Source organism: Ammospiza nelsoni, chromosome 4 (genome assembly GCF_027579445.1).
Source record: "Ammospiza nelsoni isolate bAmmNel1 chromosome 4, bAmmNel1.pri, whole genome shotgun sequence".
Taxonomy (NCBI): domain Eukaryota; kingdom Metazoa; phylum Chordata; class Aves; order Passeriformes; family Passerellidae; genus Ammospiza; species Ammospiza nelsoni.
The window spans coordinates 46,501,502-46,522,669 of record NC_080636.1 but is presented as its reverse complement, the minus strand read 5'-3'; the positions used below and the strand labels follow the sequence as shown (position 1 = coordinate 46,522,669).

The window sequence follows — 21,168 nt, the reverse complement described above, 5'->3', positions numbered from 1 at the left end:
CATTGTTATCCCTGTTTTGGGACAGAGTTTTCTTTTGCACTTTCAGAACAGGTGTGAGTTTCTGGGTTCATGCACATGCATCAGCCTAAGTGTGGCTGGACGTGTTGTTGCTTGAACAAGGTTGGGCTCTGGTCTAGTCAATAATTTATTATTTTGTTTTCACTTTTTATGTTCTCAGATTTAGTTCTGTTTGCTCCCAGCTTATTTAGGCTGCTGGATAGGGATTGATACTCTCTTTTCTAATAACTAATGTAGTACAGAAAGTTCCTGGTGGTTTTTTTTTCTTAGTAAATAATCCTTGTAAAAGTACGGATCCTACCCCAACTATCAATCTATTCCCTTGGTTTTTGAAGTTCAAGTTCTGTTAAATCAGCTTTGGGTGTCAACTACTACTTTGTACCTAACTATGAGATAAACTCAAATTTTACATACTCAGAAATTTTGAAAATCTGAGTTTCCTGCATGTCTCATTCAGTCACCCACTGAACTGATTGAGAGTATGGATTGGTTCTAACTGTTTAATATCTTTTATTAGCCACTTATTTTAGCTTTTGTCTCAAAATAATCTAGGTTCACCAGTTTTTTTAAGATTTAGCATGACAGCCTGTGGTGAAAAATTGAGTTAGAAGAAAACAAAGCACAGTCAACATACCCAGCCAGGACAAATATTTGTGGTGCAATCTTGTAGAAAGGAGTTTTTCTCATTTCACAGACACAGTTTCTTCTGTGTTCTTGGAAAATTAGTTAAAGTCATCCATGTTCCAAATCAAGCCTCGTGTGCACTGGAAATGCAAAGTGTAATGCAGGCTTGTTGCATTTTCACTTAATGTAGCTCTGTGTTTATTTTAAAACTCACCAGCTGAGTGAGGATCAGCATACTCTGTCTGCATTTAAATGCATTTAGAAAGATTGGCCACTTTATTGTGAGAAAGGCCTTGTTTACTTGAGTGCAAAAGTTAATTCTCTGATAACACATACAACTCTTAGTCCTGGGACCATTTCACTGAGTGTTTGACTGGAGAAGTGAAATCCGCTTTGTTGCAAAGCAGCACGTTTTGCTGAGGCAAAAATTCCATTTCTGTTAAATTGCTTTCCAATTTTCAGGATAATGATGTGTTTAATTTATCACAAAACATGGTAAACTGCTTGCAGGATGAGTCTTGATTAGTCATTTAGATTCATTTTATTTAATTTTAATACTTTTTTTTTTTCATTTTAGTGAAATGTGTCTGTGGAGTTTTTGCTTAAGTTTATTGTTAGTTTTCTAGCATGTGATTTTGATATTTTAATGCTGGCAAAAACTTCTGAGTTCCTGGTTTCTGAAAGGAATGATGGTTTTACTATCTGCTGTGCTAAGCATGGTGCAGACAGGACCTAGAAATCATTAAGGCTTCAAACAATATGTGGATGGTGTGCTGGACGCATTCTCCTATTTCTAATTTTTGCTGTGAGCCAAGCAGCACCACGCAGCCGAGATAATTTCCAATAGCATCATCTTTTCCTGAGCTTTCTTGAAGCACCTAAATGGCTTTGCAAGTTTCCTTTCATGGCTTTTTCTTGCTGCTCCAGTGCATTAAGTGCTCTGATCACTCCCCAGTCACCCAGATGTGGTGTGGAGAGCTGAATGTGTACCAGAGCAATCACTGCCACATATTTTGGGGAACCCCAGGGAGCCCAAAGAGCTCACCTTCCCCATTCCCCAGAACAAGGGACAAACTCATGGGGCATGGTGCTCTCTTCTTCCAAGGCTGCATGGATAGACCAAGGCAGAAGTGAAAACAGTCTTTAGGTGCATCCCTTGTGGGTGACCTGCTGTCTTTGAAGCATCAGCACAAGTGAGGGCAATAAGTGGCTTATGATGAGTTCATCCATCATAACAATTGACCTCTCTTTGCTGGTTATGCAGCATTTGAAAAGCAAAGATTGCCAGGTTAAATGGTATTTCTCCCCACCATCACCTTCCTGTATTCTGTTTCCTTTCTTCTGTTTGAATTACTGCACAGAGCCAGTATATTTCATCCCACCTCTCCTGGACAGGGAGAGGAAAAAATTGAGAGTGCTTGTTACAACTTTTAAAGTAAAAAGTTACAAATATCATCATAATTTTTGGTGGTGATCAGCCTCAAGCAAGCATGGGTGAATGGAGCAGAAAACCTGTTTGTAGCTGTTTGCCAGTGCCAGTCCCATCCTGCTGGGCCAAGAGCCATCCTGTCCCATGCTGCTGCCTGCCTGCCCCACATTCCCCAGGGCTGTTTTTATGTCACTTCCCCAGTGTCCCATGCAGAGAGGGGAGCACAGCCCAAGGTGGCCTCTCATAACCTCTCTCTCTCTGTAACTCATCCTCCACCACAGGCTCTCAAGATCTGCTCCTTCTCTTCATCCCCAGACACATGTTTACTTGCAGATGTAAGCAAAAAGCTGAAATTTTTGGAAGAGCATCCGTGGGAAGCAGTTTTCCCCCTGAACTCAGCATTGCTATTTTGACACTACCCCAGGTTAATCTCTATTTCAACAATGACGTGTGTGGACATTTGTGGGACTGTCTGCTTAGTGTATATGTACAGCTGCCACCTAGGAAATAAACTGTGCCGTTCACAGAAACAGACCTCAGCACACAGAGATGGGAAATCCACAACTATAATCACAATAATATATGAATGGCGCCATCTTATAAATTTTAAAGATGTGATACTCACTGGATGGGAACAGACAATTCAGTCTCTCCCATTTAGTTCACATAGTCAATTTTATGTTCTTTCATTATTCATCATTTGGTTCCTTCACTCCTCCATCCTTCTAGAAAACTCTTTTTCCAACTTGCATATTCTAAGACTCTGTGAGGTGTAATATTTTGTGATTTGGGAAAAAAAAACACTAGAGAAATACTCTAAATGAGGAGTGTCTGACAAAGAAATACTTGCTGCTTCTGCTGAAAAAATAGCCTGAACTATTATGAAAAATCATAGAAATTTTTAATGCAAGTTCACTAAGGGAAAAGTGTACGTTTCTTTGTGGCTTTAGCCCTCAGGGCTGTTTTTAAAAGTACTCAGAGGCTTGTGCGGCTGTGTACAGCAATTTTAGATAGGTTGTAACATGGCTGGTTTATTAAGAATGGTTTGGAGTCATCTTGTGTGCTTGGCTAATATTGCAGAACTTACACTAAATTTACTGCAGTTATTTATGCAAAATATTAAAATAGGGGTGATGGTCTACCATAATAAGAATTAAGTGACTTGGGGAAGATTTGCTATTGAAGCAAAACTAAGAAATCTGGGAACTCAGCCTGACTGTGGAAACTACTTCTCTCACCACAAATATGACATGTACATTTTATGAAACCTGCTTATTACCAAGGGCCAAATTCTGTGGTCCTTATGCAAGCACAGCTTTCACTGGAAGTTCACTGAGGATGGTAGAATTTGGCCCTGAGCTATTTCTTTTCCATATGAAATTACTTCATTTGTAATTTCCTCTTCTTATATTTCTCAGTAACTGCAGAAATGTGAGCTAGTCATTTAATTTCGACTGAGTAAAAGCTTTGAGGACTCTCTGTGAAATTGCAACTTTGTCTTTTGGTGTAATAGAATAAAGGATTAAATTTGTGGACGTGATATTTTACTTAGAGGGGAAAAAAAAACCATATCTGGATAACTACACAGACAGGAAACCAATGTAAATATGTGAGTTTTTCCATCCAAGTAAGATGAGAAAGGTTTGGGGTTTAGAGCCCCAAAGAGGAGCAGTGACTTGGGATGTTACAAACAGCTGAATTAAAATGGAACTTCTGGGATGTGTGAATTTTCTGGCCTTGTCTTTATCTTAGAAAATACATTTGAAACAGTGAGTTTCGGGTTTTAGCTGTGAGTTAGCTTTCTTTTCCAGGCTGAATTGCATTACTGATGCTCTTTGAATGTGACTTACCCAAGATTAATTTCTGAATTATATATAAATTGTTTAATCAGCTGCGAAACTTTACAACTTTCAACCTTTCATTTCATTAGCTGCGAGATGAATGTCAATAAAATGCATTTGGAAGGCCAGAACTTGATGACACACGCAGCAAACGCCGCTGAGGACTCTCTTTCCTTTAATGCAGTAATAATAAACACTTCACAGGCAATATTTCAGCAATCAAGAGCACTTTTGCAGACTTTTCTATCTATATGTGTTTGGCTAAATGACAAAATCGTGAGTTAAAAAAAAAAAAAGGCCAAAAAATGAGTCAGACTTATTGCCTTAATGTAACCTTCCTGGCTGAAAGCGTATTAATTGGCAGAGTGAATTACCTCAGAGCAGAGCAGAGAAAGGCCTCTATTGTGTGATGTGAAATCTACACTCCTTGGCTTACACGTTCTTTCCTCGGCCTTGTGATCCTTCCCCTCTGATCAGCAGCCTCCAAGCCCAGCCTTGTGAGATTTATAACACCTTTCAATTGGAAGCTCTGTCATTCAGCCCATTTGGGCACTAAAACACGTTGCTGCCAAGCATTTTGTGGTGAAAAATCCTCCTGCCTGTGCTGAGGCTGCTCCCAGCTTCTTCCCGCCTCGCTTCTTCATCCTTCAAGGGTTAACATGTGGGAAAATGGGTTGCTATTTCCCCTTTTATGTAAGAACTGTGTGTTTGGAGCCCTTGCCAGGAGCAGATGAGGCCCGAGAGCAGAGCCAGCCTCCTTGGCAGCCCCGGGGCTGAGCTGCAGCAGTAACCTTGGGTAGCAGTGACCCAATGCTGGGTCGGGCTGGAAGGACTGGGGCGGTCACGCGGGGCTGCCTGTGTTCCATCAAGTGACAGCTCCGTGTAATATGCCTGCCTTGCAGCAAGGACTGCACCAATCTCCAGCCCAAAGCCTTTCATTATCCTCACTTTATCCCACTCCAGCAAATGCTGAATTGGTGTATCTGAGATGGAAGGGGAAAGCAATGCAATCTTGGGTAAAAGAGGCATGGTAGTCATCTGTCTTTTGAGTAAAAGCGGCCATAACTGAAGTGTTTCATGCTCTGCTATCACTTTTTCCTTCTCCTCCCTATGTACTCAAAGAAAGAAATGATGCCTTTCCTCCAGGGGAAGAATTTGGTTAGCAGGAGATGTCTTGCTGATTCTTGGCTGAAAAGAAGTGTAATGAATGGACTGACAAAACTAACATGAACTTGTAAAAGTCTTCATTGTCTTTTTTTAGATTTGACAAAGGAAAAGCTGAAGAGGACAAACACTGAGAGATTGCACATGAATAAACATGCTATTTCATGCTCCTTGGTGCTCATCAGAGTTAAGTTTAGAATAGCAAGGAGGATGAAAGCCCTGGGTTAAATAAGTTCAGCCTGATTTCCCGTCAGCCAGTATCCCATTGGAGCGAGCATTATTTGCTGCTATAGACGGTTGCTTCTGTGGAGAGAATGAGTCTCAACAGGGCTGGAGACTCACTGCAGCCTTCTCACCCTCTCCCAGAAGGTCTCCCCAGGTCAGGGTGCGACCGGCAGTGGAAAAGCCACGCGGAAAGCTGGGTTTTGCCACTGTTTCCACTCCATTTGTTCTGTGGGTGAATAAATTGAGGGCTGGAGTCTTCACGTCTGTCAGCGTGCCACCTTCGAAGGTCTTCTTGCAGAGGAATAGGAAAGTCAACCACATCTTCAAATTCGTCCTAATTGTTACAGGAAGGCTTTCTGAGCAGTTCCAAGACCATCTTTTTCCACTGAGCTTGTATTACAAAATATTTCTGGAATTAGATGGAGCAAGAAAAATAACAACTTTTTTTTTTTTTTTTTTTTTTTTTTTTTTTTTTTTTTTTTTCTTTCACAACTTGTACTTTATGTCAAGATGACTTTGAAACAGACCTGACCCTGTTGTCTGTGTTGAGCTGGCTTCCTTGCTCTGTGAGCTGTGACACCCTCAAGCGCTGGGCTCCAAATCAGGGCTGGCAGGGCTCTGATTAGCATGCTGGTATTTGTAACCTCTAGCACTTTGTACCCCCCCTTTCCCACAGGATCTCCTGCCCTCACTGGCACTGGAACCATCGCTGTCACAGTGGATGATGTCAATGACAACGTCCCCACATTTGCCTTTGACACGTATTTTGCCACTGTTCCGGAGGATGCTCCCACGGGGACAGATATTTTGCTGGTAAACTCCTCGGATGCCGATGCTTCTACAAATGCTGTTATTAGGTAGGTCGATTACTGTTGCTCCATGTAACACTGCCTCATATCCTGCCTGAAGATTTCTGTTTCCCCAGTGTTCATCACCAGCATGCCCTAAATCTGTAAGACAAAAAATAGAACAGCTTTGTGTGTGTAACTAAATTACTTGGGCAAATCTGTCTTTTTGTTGCTTGTAGGCTTTTAGAGTTATATTGAGGACAAATAGAGTTGTGGAGTTTTTTTACTGAGTGAAAAGCAAGCTAGTTTAATTTGCAGCTGCACCCACTACCTGCCTTGCTGCTGCATTTCCACCTTTTCATGCGGTGAGGAATTTTCACTGAAAGCAAATGTGCTCCTTGAGTAAAGCTTTGGTCAGTTAATGCCTTCAGTTTAGCATGAAAATTACCCAAGGTAAATCATAAAGCTTATGCCATTCAGAAAAACAGTAAAAAGTTGGAATTTGGCAGTTTTGCACAGGGCTCAGTTGATGAAACTTAACTGGGCACTGGGCTGCACACTGGCCATTCCCAGTTCCACAGACAAGAGTAACGAAGATGCTGAGTGGCAGTGACAAGCTCAAGTTATCCACTGAGGACAGATACATTGCCAAAGGAATGCAAAGCAAATTAATATTAGTTCTTGATCTTACCACGTTTTACTTTTGTGGCTGCAAACATCACTGTTTCCAAATTCACAAAACAGGATATAAAAGTAGCTTCCTTGTTTACCTTTGTTAGTTCACCTCAGTTCCTTCTTCAAAGAGCATAAGAATACCACTGTGTCACGTTTTTTAAAAGGAAGTAATATAAAACAGAACTATGTTGTTGCAAAACACTGTCTACAAAATATTGAAATATTTTCTTTCCAACTAGCTACAAGCCAGAAATAGAAGCTTGACATCTAGACATCTTTAGGTATTTGAAAATCATCCAAACTTACTATTTATTAAATTGTGAAACAATCAAGCTTTTCTGTTCACTCATAGTCTAAGAGACTATTTCTGGCAAGCTCCTTTATAAAAAAGAATTCCATGCAGAGCATGAATGACTGTAATGATTGTGTCCCGTAATCAGAAATTATCGGAGTGCTCTTGGATTTCTGTAGTGTGGTTAAATTGTTTTAATATCTCTGCCATTAGTCTTTGTCATTCACTCAGTACCGCATCATAGAATTAGTTGATAACAATATTTTTTCCCTTCATAAGTAGCTATTTAAACATTGTTTTCAGGTTTTGCTTTACACTCTTCAGGCTCAGGAACAGACTTTGTTTTTCTTGGACAGAATTTGTCCAGATTCAGCATTTAAAGTGGATCTTAAAGTATGGCTGGTATTACAAAAGTGGTGAAAGCCAGAAAGAGCAGAACATGTATGGCTGTCTTGTCAGGGGTGCTGAGCACTCAGAACTCTTTTTCTGTCTGGTTAGAATTGGTTCAAAATTAAACCTTTGCTTTCTAATAGGGGTATTTAAAATCCTTGGCTAACATTTTCGTGCAAAGTCAAAAAATGTGCTGTGTTTTGAAAGAAGTGTTTAAGTTTCTGCAAAGCTGTCACCTGTCCGTGTGTGCTAACTCTTGCCCTCCTGTTTCTGGTGATAACCTGTGAAGTCATTAAAGGAGGGTGATGGGTTGTAAATGGCAGTGCACACTTGAGCAGTCCTGTTAAAGACAGTAGGCATAAGACTCAAAAGGCCACATTTAAGTGTTTGGATCAAATTTCTTTTATGCCACTTGCCACTATTAGAATTTCAAGGGGTTTTGGTTTTGCTTAGTTTTTTTGGGGTTGAGTTTGGATTTTTTTGCAGTTCTGTTGAGACACGTACACTGTCCAGTTGGTTTGCATGCAGGTACAATTCAGAATATGGTATGACAAATCTAATGTGTCTTTATTATTTCCTTAAAAAAAAAATCATGATATCTTTCCAGTGCTAGCATGTGGAAACGCAGAAAAGAAAGTTTCTGTCTCTGCAGTACCCCACTCAGGGTTAAATCACTGCAAATCACAGATGAAATGTGCCTGGTGCTGCGGTTTAGGGAGATCTAAGTGGTGCTTTAGGCTTTGTGCACATTCTTTTTCTATTCTAGGTGCACATTGCTGTGGCTGGAGAATAATTGCATATGGCCATCACATTATATCATAATTAAGCAATTAAAGCATGCTCGTGGCGTTGTGCAGAGATTAATGACTGAGCAGGAGAAGTTGCCACAGCTTATTACACAGGCTGGCTCTCAACCCTCTCAGTGCAGCTTCTGGCCTGTGTTATTACTGCTGTCATAACCTGTTCTGGTCCTAAAGAGGTGAAGATAGGAATATTAATCTCTTTCATTAAAGCCACTTTATTCTGAGTCTTTCATAGAATCATACCTCAGAAAAGCTGCTACTGTGCTGTAGCAGAGGAGCAGGGCTAACCACAGCTGTGTTATGATATTGAAAATGAGAATTGTTCATTTGAGCCAGTTTTTGTTTCCATTGTTTTCTCACAAGTCCATTATCTGAATTATTAAAAAAGGTAATATTAACCAAATACCTGTAAAAATGCATCTTTGAGATTCCTGCTGTACAAACACAAGCTGGATAAGCATTTCAAGAGAGGGGACAAACTCAGTGTGGTAGGAAGGCAGAGGTAGCCCCTACAATACGCCTGCAGTGAGCATACAGTCAGTTCTTATCAGATCATGTGGGGATGTGTGCACACACAGACACACCCACCAGTCTGAGGGTTAAACTCTGGTCCCAGTTAGTCTCTGTTAACAGAGCTCTGTGGTTAGTAATTTGCTATGAATTGCTGTAAATTCACCTTGAAATCTTGAATGGCAAAACTAAGTATCAGGAAACAATATGGATATTAAATGTTCATTTTATTTTGTAAAGCTGTCATCGTTTTATTTCAAAAATACTTTTGTATTTTCTAACTATATTCTGCAGGTTCATTTAAGAGGTACATGAGCCTTTTGGTGTAATAGTTAATGCATTAGCCCAGGGAAATCAGCACTAGAGGATGCCTCCAGTAGGCAGTTTTGAGAGTATGTCCAGTGGTATCTTTCAAATATCCAAAGGCTCAGTCAGCTCGTGTTGGAAATTTGTGTTAAACAGCTATGCTTGGAAATCCCCAGAAATGTGATTATGACAGGCCTTGAAATTTGAAAAAGTCAAAACAGTGAGGACAGATGGAGAGTCAGATGAAAATGTGTTGATACCCCTCAGTGTGGTGGTCTGAAGAGTATAGAAAATGGTTATTAATGCAGCAGGCTGCCTTTTGAAATACTAATCCAATTTTTCTCCCTTGCTTTTCCTCTCCAACAGCTACAGGCTTAGGGGCGGCAATTCCCAATTCACCATCAACCCTTCCACGGGCCAGATCATCACCAGCGCTCTCCTGGACCGGGAGGCGAGGCAGAACTACACCCTGGTGGTGGTGGCCAGTGACGGGGGCTTCCCCAGGGCTCTGTCCAGCTCCACCAGCGTGCTGGTTGCCGTGGCTGACGTGAACGACAACCCGCCCAGGTTCCAGCACCACCCCTACGTCACCCACGTGCCGTCGCCCACCGCTTCAGGTAACCCTGGCACCTCCATAGACAGGGAATCATGGAGTGTTTGGGATGGAAGGGACCTTAAACATCATCTAGTAGTAACCCACTTGTCATGGGCAGGGACATCTTCCTCTACATCAGGTTGCTCCAAGTTCCCACTCAGCCTGGCCTCGAACACTTTCAGGGATTCTGAATGCGGGGATTTCAGGGATTCAGGAATTCATGGCTTCTCTGGGCAACATCTTAATGAAATGCTCAGCTGTGCCACAGAAATGTTTCTGAGATGTTTCTCTGCAGCTCTTTTCCTGGGATTGTCTTTGTGCTGCATGGGAATGAGGAATAACAAACCTCAAGTTACCATCCACAGTTTAGCAGGTTTTTTCTATTGGGTTCCTCCCATCCAAATTCAATTATGTTTGTGTAGTTACATAAAGTACATATATTGTAAATGATCACCCACTCAAAAAGTTATTATTTTGAAGACAATGGCCTGTTTTTATTTCTGAAAGTCTCCTCTGAGCAATTCCTAAACAGGATTTGACAGCCTCTTCCAAAAATGCTGTGTCTATGTCAGATGTTAATTATGTTGCCTTTCCTTGAGCCAAGTGGTGAAGTAAAATAAAATAAAAGTAATCAAGCAGCAATCTTCCTTTGAGCCTACACCCAAATTAAAGTTACTTCACTCAACACAGGAGTTAATTTCTGGTTCAGCTCATGTTCCATGTTTTCACATACACACACATACATGGATATGTGATGCCTACAGAGAGGATTCCATGACAAATGGTTTGCAAAACAAATTTTCTTTTAACAGAAAAAGAAAAGATTATTTCCATGTCTCGGATTTTGTCTCTTAATTTTAAACAATTGCAAATACTTCTCCTTTTTATGGAAGAATGAATTTGTTTACAATTCTTCTCTGTTTCCAGAACAACATTATGAAATTGTTTTATTATTGCATTGGTGAAACATCATGTAATCAGACTAGTGCCTTTGCCTGGTTGTTTTTGGGATGTTTCTTCAAATTTTTTTCACAAGGGGTACACATAGGTTGAACTGATGTTTTCTGGTAATATCTTTTTGGGTGCTTTTTGTATGAAATCTTTTATAACTAGAAACGTAAGCTGTGTTTACTCTATTTTAAACTTAGCAAAAACCTAGGGATGTATCCACTTTTCTTATTTACAACTTCCTTTTCTTTTTGGTATTTTTTAATCAAGTTTAAAAAGAGGAACTTGTAATAATATTAATATTTTTGAATAACTGAAGCACAAAAGAAATCTTCATTTCTTCCTGTCCCATTTCTCACAAGGGTTTGAATACTGTTCTTGTCTAAATATTCCTGCTCCTGGAGTACAAATCACTGCACATGACAAATAGTGACATGAAGTATAGTTTTAAGGGATGCTGTCAAAGTCATTCCTGCCTCTAAATGATTTTCCCTTAAGAGGTTGAAAACAGCATGATTTTTATACAAAACTGGGTGTTTTCTAAATTTTAGTAAGAGTAAAACATCAACAGTGTTCTGCAAATTGGTTGGACAGTGTCAAATTTGAAAGGCATATCACGCTTTAGATCTGTAATATCTGGTGAGGAAGAACACCCTGGGTTCTCCTTGCAAGTGTGCAAATGTAGAGGGTAATACAAATGGTGCACATACAGTCAAGCTTAATGTGAAACATAAATTCAAAAGACCTGAAAAGTCTGAGTGTAATCATGTTATTGTACTAGTGTGCAGTAGTTTTGTATTCCTATTTTACCAACGTGTTTTTAAAAATGCAGTCTTCTTAGTTCCTATCCTTGGAATACTCTTAGAAAATTAGAAGTAAGGGACTAGAGGAGAGAAAGAAGGAGCACCTGGGGAGCAGGAAGAGAAGGGATTTCAAGGGACAGTGGTGTAGGGTAAATATCCGTGGATGCTGCCTGTTCACTTATGTAACCTTAATAGTCCTTGAATTCCAGGGTTTTTCATGAAGTTTTTCGTGGATAAACAGGCTAAGAGTAATTTTAAAAATCAAAATAGCGTTCAGTCTTACTGGGTTTATGGTTTTTACTGTGGGAATGTTCTAGAAGCAGGATGCCAGCCCTCCAAAGGCTGCCGGTCTGTTTCCCAGTTTCTGAGATCTGTGTGTCCATCTCTCTAAATGCAGTGTCCTGTTTTTCAACTCAACATTTTTTGGCTCCATGCATGTCTTGTGGACTCACAGACCCACCTGCCCCTTGATGAACTCACTTTTTTGTGACAAAAGCAGTTCATTTTCAGGGCAGTGTGAGGAGGAGCATGCTGCTCCAGGATGTGCTTCAGACTGAAAGGCTGGCATGAGTTTCTCACAGTGAGTGCATTCATTAAAGGACTGACCTAGCTTTGTTCTCCATTTCAGGCTCATTCGTGTTTGCGGTGACTGTCACCGATGCAGATGCCGGCTCCAACGCCGAGCTCCATTATTCCCTCGTGGGGAAGAACTCTGAGAAGTTCCACATTGATCCAGCAAGGGGGGCAATCCTGGCTGCAAAACCACTGGCGGGAGAGTCCGAAGTCACCATTTCTGTTCACGTGAGGGATGGCGGCCGGTACCCCAAGACAGACTCTACCACTGTCACCGTGAGGTTTGTGGACAAAGCCCAATTTCCTCGCGTTCAGGCAGAGCAGGAGACCTTCACGTTCCCCGAAAACCAAGCAGTTGGGACACTTGTCACCACCATCTCTGGGTCTTCAGCCAGAGGAGGCTCCTTGTCCTACTACATTGCCAGTGGTAACGTGGGCAGCACCTTCCTGGTGGACCAGGTGACGGGACAGCTTTCTGTCGGGCGGGCTTTAGATTTCGAGGCCGTGCAGAAGTATGTGGTGTGGATTGAGGCCAGAGACACGGGCTTTCCCCCCTTTTCCTCCTACAAGAAATTGGAAGTATCGGTGATTGACGTCAACGACAACGTGCCGGAGTTTGAGCAAGATCCCTTCATTGCAGAAATAGCAGAGAACCTGTCCCCACGGAAGATACTGACTGTGGCTGCTGTTGACAGGGACAGTGGTCTGAATGGACAGCTCAATTATGAAATAATTGAGGGCAATACCGAAAACAGTTTCAGTATCAATCGAGCCACTGGTGAGATCAGAAGCGTCCGGCCCTTGGACAGGGAGAAACTGTCTCAGTACACGCTAACCATAAAAGCTTCAGATAAAGGCACTCCGCTCAAGAGCACGACTGTCAAAGTTATCATTAATATTTTAGATGAAAATGACAACGCTCCGAGGTTTTCACAGATATTCAGTGCTTCTGTGCCTGAAAATGCTCCTCTGGGTTTTACAGTAACACGAGTCACAACATCAGATGAGGACATTGGGGTGAATGCAGTCAGCAGGTACTCCATAAGGGATACGAGTCTCCCGTTCACCATAAATCCCAGCACTGGGGACATCACCATCAACAGACCACTGAACAGGGAGGACACTGACCGCTACAGGATCAGGGTCTCTGCACATGACTCAGGGTGGACAGTGAGCACAGATGTCACCATATTTGTCACGGATGTCAATGACAATGCCCCACGATTTACAAAACCATCCTATTACCTGGAGTGTCCTGAGCTTCCTGGGATTGGGCTAAAGGTCACCCAGGTTTCAGCCACTGATCCAGATGAAGGGTCCAATGGTCAAGTCTTCTACTTCATAAAATCCCAGTCCGAGTTTTTCCGCATTAATGCGACCACGGGAGAGATTTTCAACAAGCAGTACTTAAGGTACCAAAACTCCAGCGGTTCCAGCAATGTCAACATCAACAGGCACAGCTTCATAGTGACATCGTCAGACCGGGGCAGTCCCCCGTTGGTGAGTGAGACCACCGTCACCATAAACGTGGTAGACAGCAATGACAACGCACCGCTCTTCCTCGCCCCTAAATATTTCACTCCTGTCACTAAGAATGTGAGGGTTGGCACAAATTTGATTAAAGTTACTGCGGTGGATGACAAGGACTTTGGCTTGAATTCTGAAGTGGAGTACTTCATCTCTGATGAGAGCAAAACTAATAAATTCAGACTGGACAGGAGTACAGGCTGGATTTCTGTGTCATCTTCACTAATGGCTGATTTGAACAAAAACTTCCTGTTTAAAGTGAAAGCCAAGGACAAGGGTAATCCCCCACTCTCATCCGAGGTAGCTGTTGAAATAGTAGTGACAGAAGAAAATTACCACACACCCGAGTTTTCCCAGAGCCGCATGAGCGTTACTATCCCGGAGAGCTACTCTGTTGGAGCGGTGGTCAGGACGGTTTCAGCACGGGACAGAGATGCTGCCATGAACGGATTAATCAGCTACAATATTTCCTCTGGAAATGAAGGTGGAGTCTTTGCTATTAATACCACCACTGGTACACTGACACTAGCCAAACCACTTGATTTTGAGTTACACCAAAAGCACGAGCTGGTTGTTACTGCCACGGATGGAGGATGGGTGTCCCGAACAGGCTACTGCAGTGTCACTGTTAATGTCATTGATGTCAATGACAACTCCCCAGCATTCAGCCCTGAGGAGTACTTTCCCACCGTGCTGGAAAATGCCCCCAGTGGCACAACTGTTATTTGTTTAAATGCCACTGATGCTGACTCTGGGTCTAATGCTGTGATTGCGTATGCCATCCAGTCCTCAGACAGTGACCTCTTTGTCATCGACCCCAACACGGGAACCATCACCACCCAGGGATTTCTAGACTATGAAACAAAACAGAGTTACCATCTAACAGTAAAGGCTTTTAATGTTCCAGATGAAGAGAGGTGCAGCTTTGCTACTGTCAACATCCAGTTAGAAGGGACAAATGAATACGTGCCTCGTTTTGTGTCCAAGCTTTATTATTTTGAGGTTTCAGAGGCAGCCCCCAAAGGTACTGTTGTAGGTGAAGTTTTTGCAAGTGATCGTGATATGGGCATTGATGGAGAAGTCCACTACCTCATCTTTGGCAACAGCAGAAAGAAGGGCTTCCAGGTAGATGAGAAAAGCGGCCAGATCTACGTTTCAGGACCTCTTGACAGAGAAAAAGAAGAACGAATCTCTTTGAAAATCCTTGCAAAAAATTTGGGGAGCATTCGTGGTGCAGATATAGATGAAGTAACTGTTAATATCACAATCCTGGATGCCAATGATCCTCCCGTTTTTACCTTGGGAGCCTACAATATACAGATCAGCGAGGGTGTTCCTCCAGGCACCCACGTCACGTTCGTCAGTGCCTTTGATTCAGATTCTGTCCCTAGCTGGAGCAGGTTTTCCTATTTCATCGGGTCTGGCAACGAGAACAGCGCCTTTTCCATCAACCCACAGACGGGACAGGTGACGGTCACTGCAGAGCTGGATCGAGAAACACTGCCTGTCTACAACCTCTCTGTGCTTGCCATCGATTCCGGAACGCCATCCGCGACAGGAAGTGCCTCTCTGGTGGTAACTTTGGAAGACATCAATGACAACGGGCCTACCTTGTCCACCAGCCAAGGAGAAGTCCTGGAGAACAACCGCGCAGGAACTCTGGTGATGACGCTGCAGTCGTCGGATCCCGATCTCCCTCCCAACCAAGGCCCTTTCACGTATTACTTGCTCAGCACGGGCCCTGCCACCAGCTACTTCAGCCTCAGCACTGCTGGAGTCCTGACAACGACAAGGGAGATTGACAGGGAGCAAATCAGCGATTTCTACCTCTCGGTGATTACCAGAGACTCTGGCATTCCTCAGATGTCTTCCACAGGAACTGTGCAGATCAAGGTAATAGACCAAAACGACAACCCGTCGCAGCCCAGAACAGTAGAAATCTTTGTTCATTATTACGGCAACCTCTTCCCAGGTGGAATTTTGGGCAACGTAAAGCCGCAGGATCCAGACGTGCTGGACAGCTTCCAGTGCTCCCTCACCTCAGGAGTCACCAGCCTTTTCAGCATTCCCGGGGGCACCTGTGAGCTGCACTCACAGGCGAGGTCCACAGATGGCACGTTTGACCTGGGTGTCCTCAGCAACGATGGGCTGCACGGAGCCGTCACCAGCAGCGTCCGCGTCTTCTTTGCGGGCTTCAGCAACGCCACCATCGACAACAGCGTCCTGCTCCGCCTCAGCGCCCACAGCGCGCATGACTTCCTCACCAACCATTACCTGCCCTTCCTGCGCATCGCCAGCTCCCAGCTGACGGGCCTGGGCACGGCCGTCCAGCTCTACGGCCTCTCTGAGGACAGCAACCACACCTTCCTGATGGCGGCCGTCAAGCGCGGCAACAACCAGTACGTGAGCCCCAGCGGCGTGGCCACCTTCTTCGAGAGCATCAGGGACGTGCTCTTCCGCCAGAGCGGCGTGCGTGTCGAGGCCGTGGACCACGACTGGTGCCTGCAGAGCCCCTGCCAGAACGGGGGGAGCTGCCTGAGGAGGCTGGCAGTGAGCCCCACCCTGAGGACCCACGAGAGCGTCCCCGTCATCGTGGTGGCCAACGAGCCGCTGCGGCCCTTTGTGTGCCGGTGCCTGCCGGGCTACGAGGGGAGCCTGTGCGAGAGCGACATCGACGAGTGCCTCCCGTCACCCTGCCACAACGATGGCACCTGCCACAACCTGGTGGGGGGCTTCTCCTGCAGCTGCCCCGAGGGCTTCACCGGCATGGCTTGTGAGAGGGACGTCAACGAGTGCCTTTCCAACCCCTGCAAGAACGGTGCTGCCTGCCAGAACTTCCCAGGAAGCTTCAACTGCGTTTGTAAAACCGGGTACACAGGTACGCGTTTGCTCCTCTATGTACCTTACAGTCCAGAAAAGATGGCAAGAGTGCCTTCTTAGCCCAAAACTGGCTGAATACAAGCATCCCCCTGGATGAAGAGATCATGCAAAATGAGGTATTAATAGTGTGAAAGCTCAGAATACCCAGGTGCCTGCAATGTTATTTTATTTTAGCTCTCTCCCAAGGTAAATCTCACTTACCTGATTTGCATTAGAACAGAAAGATTTTTGCAAGGGCTATTCAATTTTTTTAAGTGTGTGAGAACCATTTCCAATGCTTCAGTATGATTTTGCTGTACATGTTATTGTTATGCATATTGTGGGAGCATTTCAAGTCTGCTAGAAGTGTGCCAAGCAAGAAAATCAGCCTCTGCCCCAAATTACTTGCAGGACAGAAAACAGATGAAGAATATGGGAAAAAAACAGAATTCAGGCAAAATGGTCAACCCCTCTGTTCTGTATTTTGTTCCTTTGTAATTTATTTTTTTCATTAAGCGCAGAAATGTCTGCAGCATTTCTACCCCGAGTATTTTTTCTCTGATATTCATTACACATTGAAACACAGCAGCGTTGTAACCCAGTAAAGCAAACTAATCTGTGCTTTTGCTGTGAGTAGGATATTTAAGGTCTGAGCAATTTTATCCAGTGCTTATAGCCACTTTTCTTAGAAATCAGGTAAAAAAAAAATCTAACTAGAGGAGATTTAGGTAAGATTTTCAGTGCCTTTTCTAAGGAGCATTTCTGCATTGAGGAAGCCCCAGGGTAGCCCAGCTGAGCCCCGCTCTGTCCATTCTGGTGTGGGACTTGCCACCACCACAGCTCACCTGTAACCCACAGAGGGATCCAGGGATCCTCTGTTCCTTTGGGTGAAATGGGTCTGTGTGGGAGAAAATGAGGAGAAGTTAATTTCAAAGTAAAGGTTTAATTACTTAATTTAAATCACAGCTGCAGCAGCAGATACATATTCAGTGCAGTATCAAGGACACTGATGAGATCTTCTGCATGAACCTCACAAATGTGCTCCTGAGCCTCAGGTCAGGAGCAATTGCTGTTAATTGACAAGCAGTTCTAATTAAGTTACTAATCCAGGATTTTATTTCATGTTGTATTAGCATATCAAATTGTTTTGCCAGGAGCATGGCAAAATAATTGTAGAGCACCTATGCCCTGTAACTCTTGAGGACATTAGCACCAGAGAGTACATGGGCATGTGTTTGCTGCTGCAGTGAAGCAAAACACTTCATTAACTCTAGCAGCAAACTACAGTGTATGCCTCTAGACTGTAATTTGAAACACTTATGAAGCATCCAGCTGATTTCTTCTGGTATTATAGTCATATATTAATGCTCAACCCTTATGTCAGCTAAAAATCAAGCACTGCGTGTGACAAGTTAAAAAAAAAAAAAAAAGAGTATTTTTGCTAAGAGAATGTGATGAGAGACTCTTAAAGTCTGAAGTGTTGGATTTCTTTCGTGCCATGAATTAAATGTGGCATCTGATAGAAGCTTTCTTAAACTCCTTGTCAACACAAATAACCTTAAAATAGACTGCCACTGTGGCAGACATTTCTATTTGAGAGTCAGATGTTGTTTAATCAGTTGTCCATTGCAGAATCAAGAGTTATTAAAGTGTCCTGAGATTAATTGATCAAGACAGAAAACAAATAGCACCAGTGTAATTAAAAGACAAAATATCTTTGGAGTTTAATATCAACAGAGCTTATTAGATAAGATCACAGTTATCACACAGTATATTTAGACATTTTATGTCTGCAAAAGCATATTTGAAATTTTTCAAATTAAATATTCAATAGGTTCTGCAAACAAATGCAGTGTACTGATTGTTTGAGAATGCTTGACATAGAGGCTATTATGTCATTATTATACTGCCAACAGAAAGAGAGCACAGCTGCTTGAGTTCTTAATTTGCATTCATATGTGATTAAAGATAGCCACAGTAGATGTAAAAATAAAGCCTTAAACTGTTTCTTCATGGATATAAGCCTTGAGTGCCTCAACAGCAACAAAACAGAGGCATCCAAAATAGTGGATTTCTAATTCAGTTCCCCATATACATAGTTTTGCTTCTCTATGCTGGAATGAAAATACAGTCTCATAATTGAATTTATACGCCTGGTAAAAAAAAATAACATTTACATGGTAGTGCATGCAAGTAGAAATTAGAACTTTCTGGGACAGACTCTCTGTTCACTGTAAATTAGAGTACATGAGCTGTAGACCTTTATAATGGTGTACCTGAAAACTGAGAGTCTTACTTTTCCTTGATTTATTGTGTTTTGTCAGCTGCATTTCACTTCATCATGCTGCAAAAGGTAATGTCATTTTTTTCACTGGATAGGATTATAAAGACTGATTACCTCAGAGCAACATCATTAGGCTTTGAACAATCTGTTATAATTATATCTCTTAATGATGAACAGGTTTTGTTTTTAAAATAATCACTTTCTGGAGGGAATATGCTTGGTGATTTACAGTAGTTGCCTGCCCTTCCTTTGAACCCTTCATTTCCTGTTTTCCAGGATTCATTAATATGAAGGAATGTATGGTTGTGAAGTTGTTTCAAATGCAAGATTAGAATGCTAGAACAACCACTTTAAAAGATGGACACAGAGAACCACAAAAACTAAAACTCCCAAATCAGCTGAAATCTTAACTGAAGAACATTCAGCTGGTATCTGTTCCTGTTACATTTTTTAATTAACAAAAAAAAAAAGTCTGAGGAACTTAGATTTTTGCATAAGCCCCTGCCTGTGATAGTGTCAGCTGGAGGTGATGAATGATAAATGTTGAATGCTCTCTGTTACCAATTATCCAACATTCTCCTCATTTCTCATTTTCACGGTCTTCAGAAAAAGATTTTTCTGATGCAGAAATGAATACCTTGCATCTTTCAGAATTTCAGCCTAGAATTGACCTATAAACTCAACTAAATTCAGTTTTCATCTAGACCAATCTGGATGGGATTGTGAGCAGCTTAGTCTCATGGAAGATATCCCTGTCCTTGATAGGGGGTTGGAACAAGGTGGTTTTTAAGTCCCTTTCCAACCCTAACTGTTCTATGATTCCATAATTCTGTTATTTTAAACACGCCTCTATTGGTTTCAAGAGCTCTTCAAACAACAGTTAAGCATAAAGAGGATGCTGTTATTCATGGCCTAAAGTAAGTGCAGCTGAAATAAATATCCATATTCTCTTGCTGACTCAGCAAATGCACCAGCTTTAATGTTAGTTGGGAAAGAGAAGAGTATTTAGCTAGATTCAACTGCAAAAATCTGAGTAAGCCTTTTTAGCTGCACTTGATTTTTGTGAAAACTGAGCAGCATCACTGAGCTATTTTAAGCATATGTGTCTCACTCCTCCTATGTGCTCTCCTCCATGAGTCAAAGACCTCTACTACAGACCATAAATTGAAAACAAAGAAAACAGCAAAATCTCACATAAAAAGTTAGCTCATCCTTCAGTCATGCCCATTAGAGAATAAAACATAAATAAATACCCCCAAAGCATAATTAGATTCAGGCACTGGAAAAGTTTCCTGGATTTATGGTGCATCTACAAGTGACGTATTAACCGCAGGAATCCTCCAGCGCTCCATTTCCACCCTGCTTGCAGTCACACATGGGGAGCTGCTGCTCACATGCAAGAGCTGCTTGCAAACTGTAGGTTAAACAAAAGAAAAAGTAAAACAGGGGTGAAAAACAAGAGGTTTTCTTGAGTCTTAGGTGACTCAAGCTGTTAAACTCCAAAGTTTGTAAAGCCAAGTCCTGGCTTGCTACAGTTTTAAATTGCACCAGCAACCTCTAAGGATTGGTGCATTCCTGTCCTGGGAGATGTAAAATTACAAGATATATGTGACATGCAAGAATGGACACCCTCTGTGCAAGCTCATTTTGTACTTTTAACTTAAACGTACACATATGGTGTAAGAAGTAAAACAATTAATTTTCAATGCAGAAAGAAGCATTAAGACAATCTCAGCCCTTGCTTTGTGCATACAGCCTGGCTGAGATAAAGTTCAGGAGAAGTCTGGGAGACTATGGCTGCTTTTGTGAGTTTTTGCAGTGAAACAGGGAGGACAAGCATAACAACACTCTGAAGTTTTTGCTGAGCACAGGCAGTGAAGGCTGGCACTGCTGCTGAGAGGAAGACAGGTTCCAAGAGTGGGAATGTAGTGGAAGTGTTGCTGAACTCATCAAAGCCAAGCATTGAAAACCTTAGAAATGAAGACCAATATTTTTGTAGTTAATGTTTCCATGCAAAGAAAATTTCAGCTTCATACATAGAATACATGTGTCTGTATTTGGTGTCTGTTAAAATCTTCACTTTTTCTCTTGGTTCCCTTCCTTGCTGAAATGAATTATGTGATTTCAGTTTGTTCTCTGGGGAATAATATTTACCACATGTGACAATGTCTGCTTAGAAAAGGTCTGTATCCAGGGTAGCTTGTTTTAGCTCCAGAGGACTGTGGTCTCTCCAAGTCAGGAAGGAGGTTGTAATTGATGAGGAAAAATAAGAAAAATCCTATAATGTACAATAGCAGCCTCTGTTCAGCATGACCTGCCTGTGCAGGGTCCAGCAAGGGCTGTCTCTATCTCCTTTGCGTTCCTGAGTATATTGCACTCAACAGGGAGGAAAAAAGATTAATTTTTACAGTTCTTTATTTCAGCATTGCCTTTAATTGCATCATCTTTCTTTTATAGACACCAGTTAATAAAATAATTCAATTAAAACAAGATTCCACCAGTACCTATGATCAC

At 42.3% G+C, this 21,168-nt stretch overlaps 1 protein-coding gene across 1 annotated transcript in view; it reads left to right on the top strand.

The window, feature by feature from the left end:
• FAT4 (FAT atypical cadherin 4) overlaps positions 1 to 21,168 on the top strand; it is a 120,246-nt gene that overhangs the window by 78,695 nt on the left and 20,383 nt on the right. The window contains exons 7-9 of the mRNA XM_059470900.1: positions 5,978 to 6,158; positions 9,432 to 9,682; positions 12,040 to 16,389. Of these exons, the coding sequence (XP_059326883.1) occupies positions 5,978 to 6,158; positions 9,432 to 9,682; positions 12,040 to 16,389 (4,782 nt within the window). The remainder of the gene's footprint in view (positions 1 to 5,977; positions 6,159 to 9,431; positions 9,683 to 12,039; positions 16,390 to 21,168) is intronic.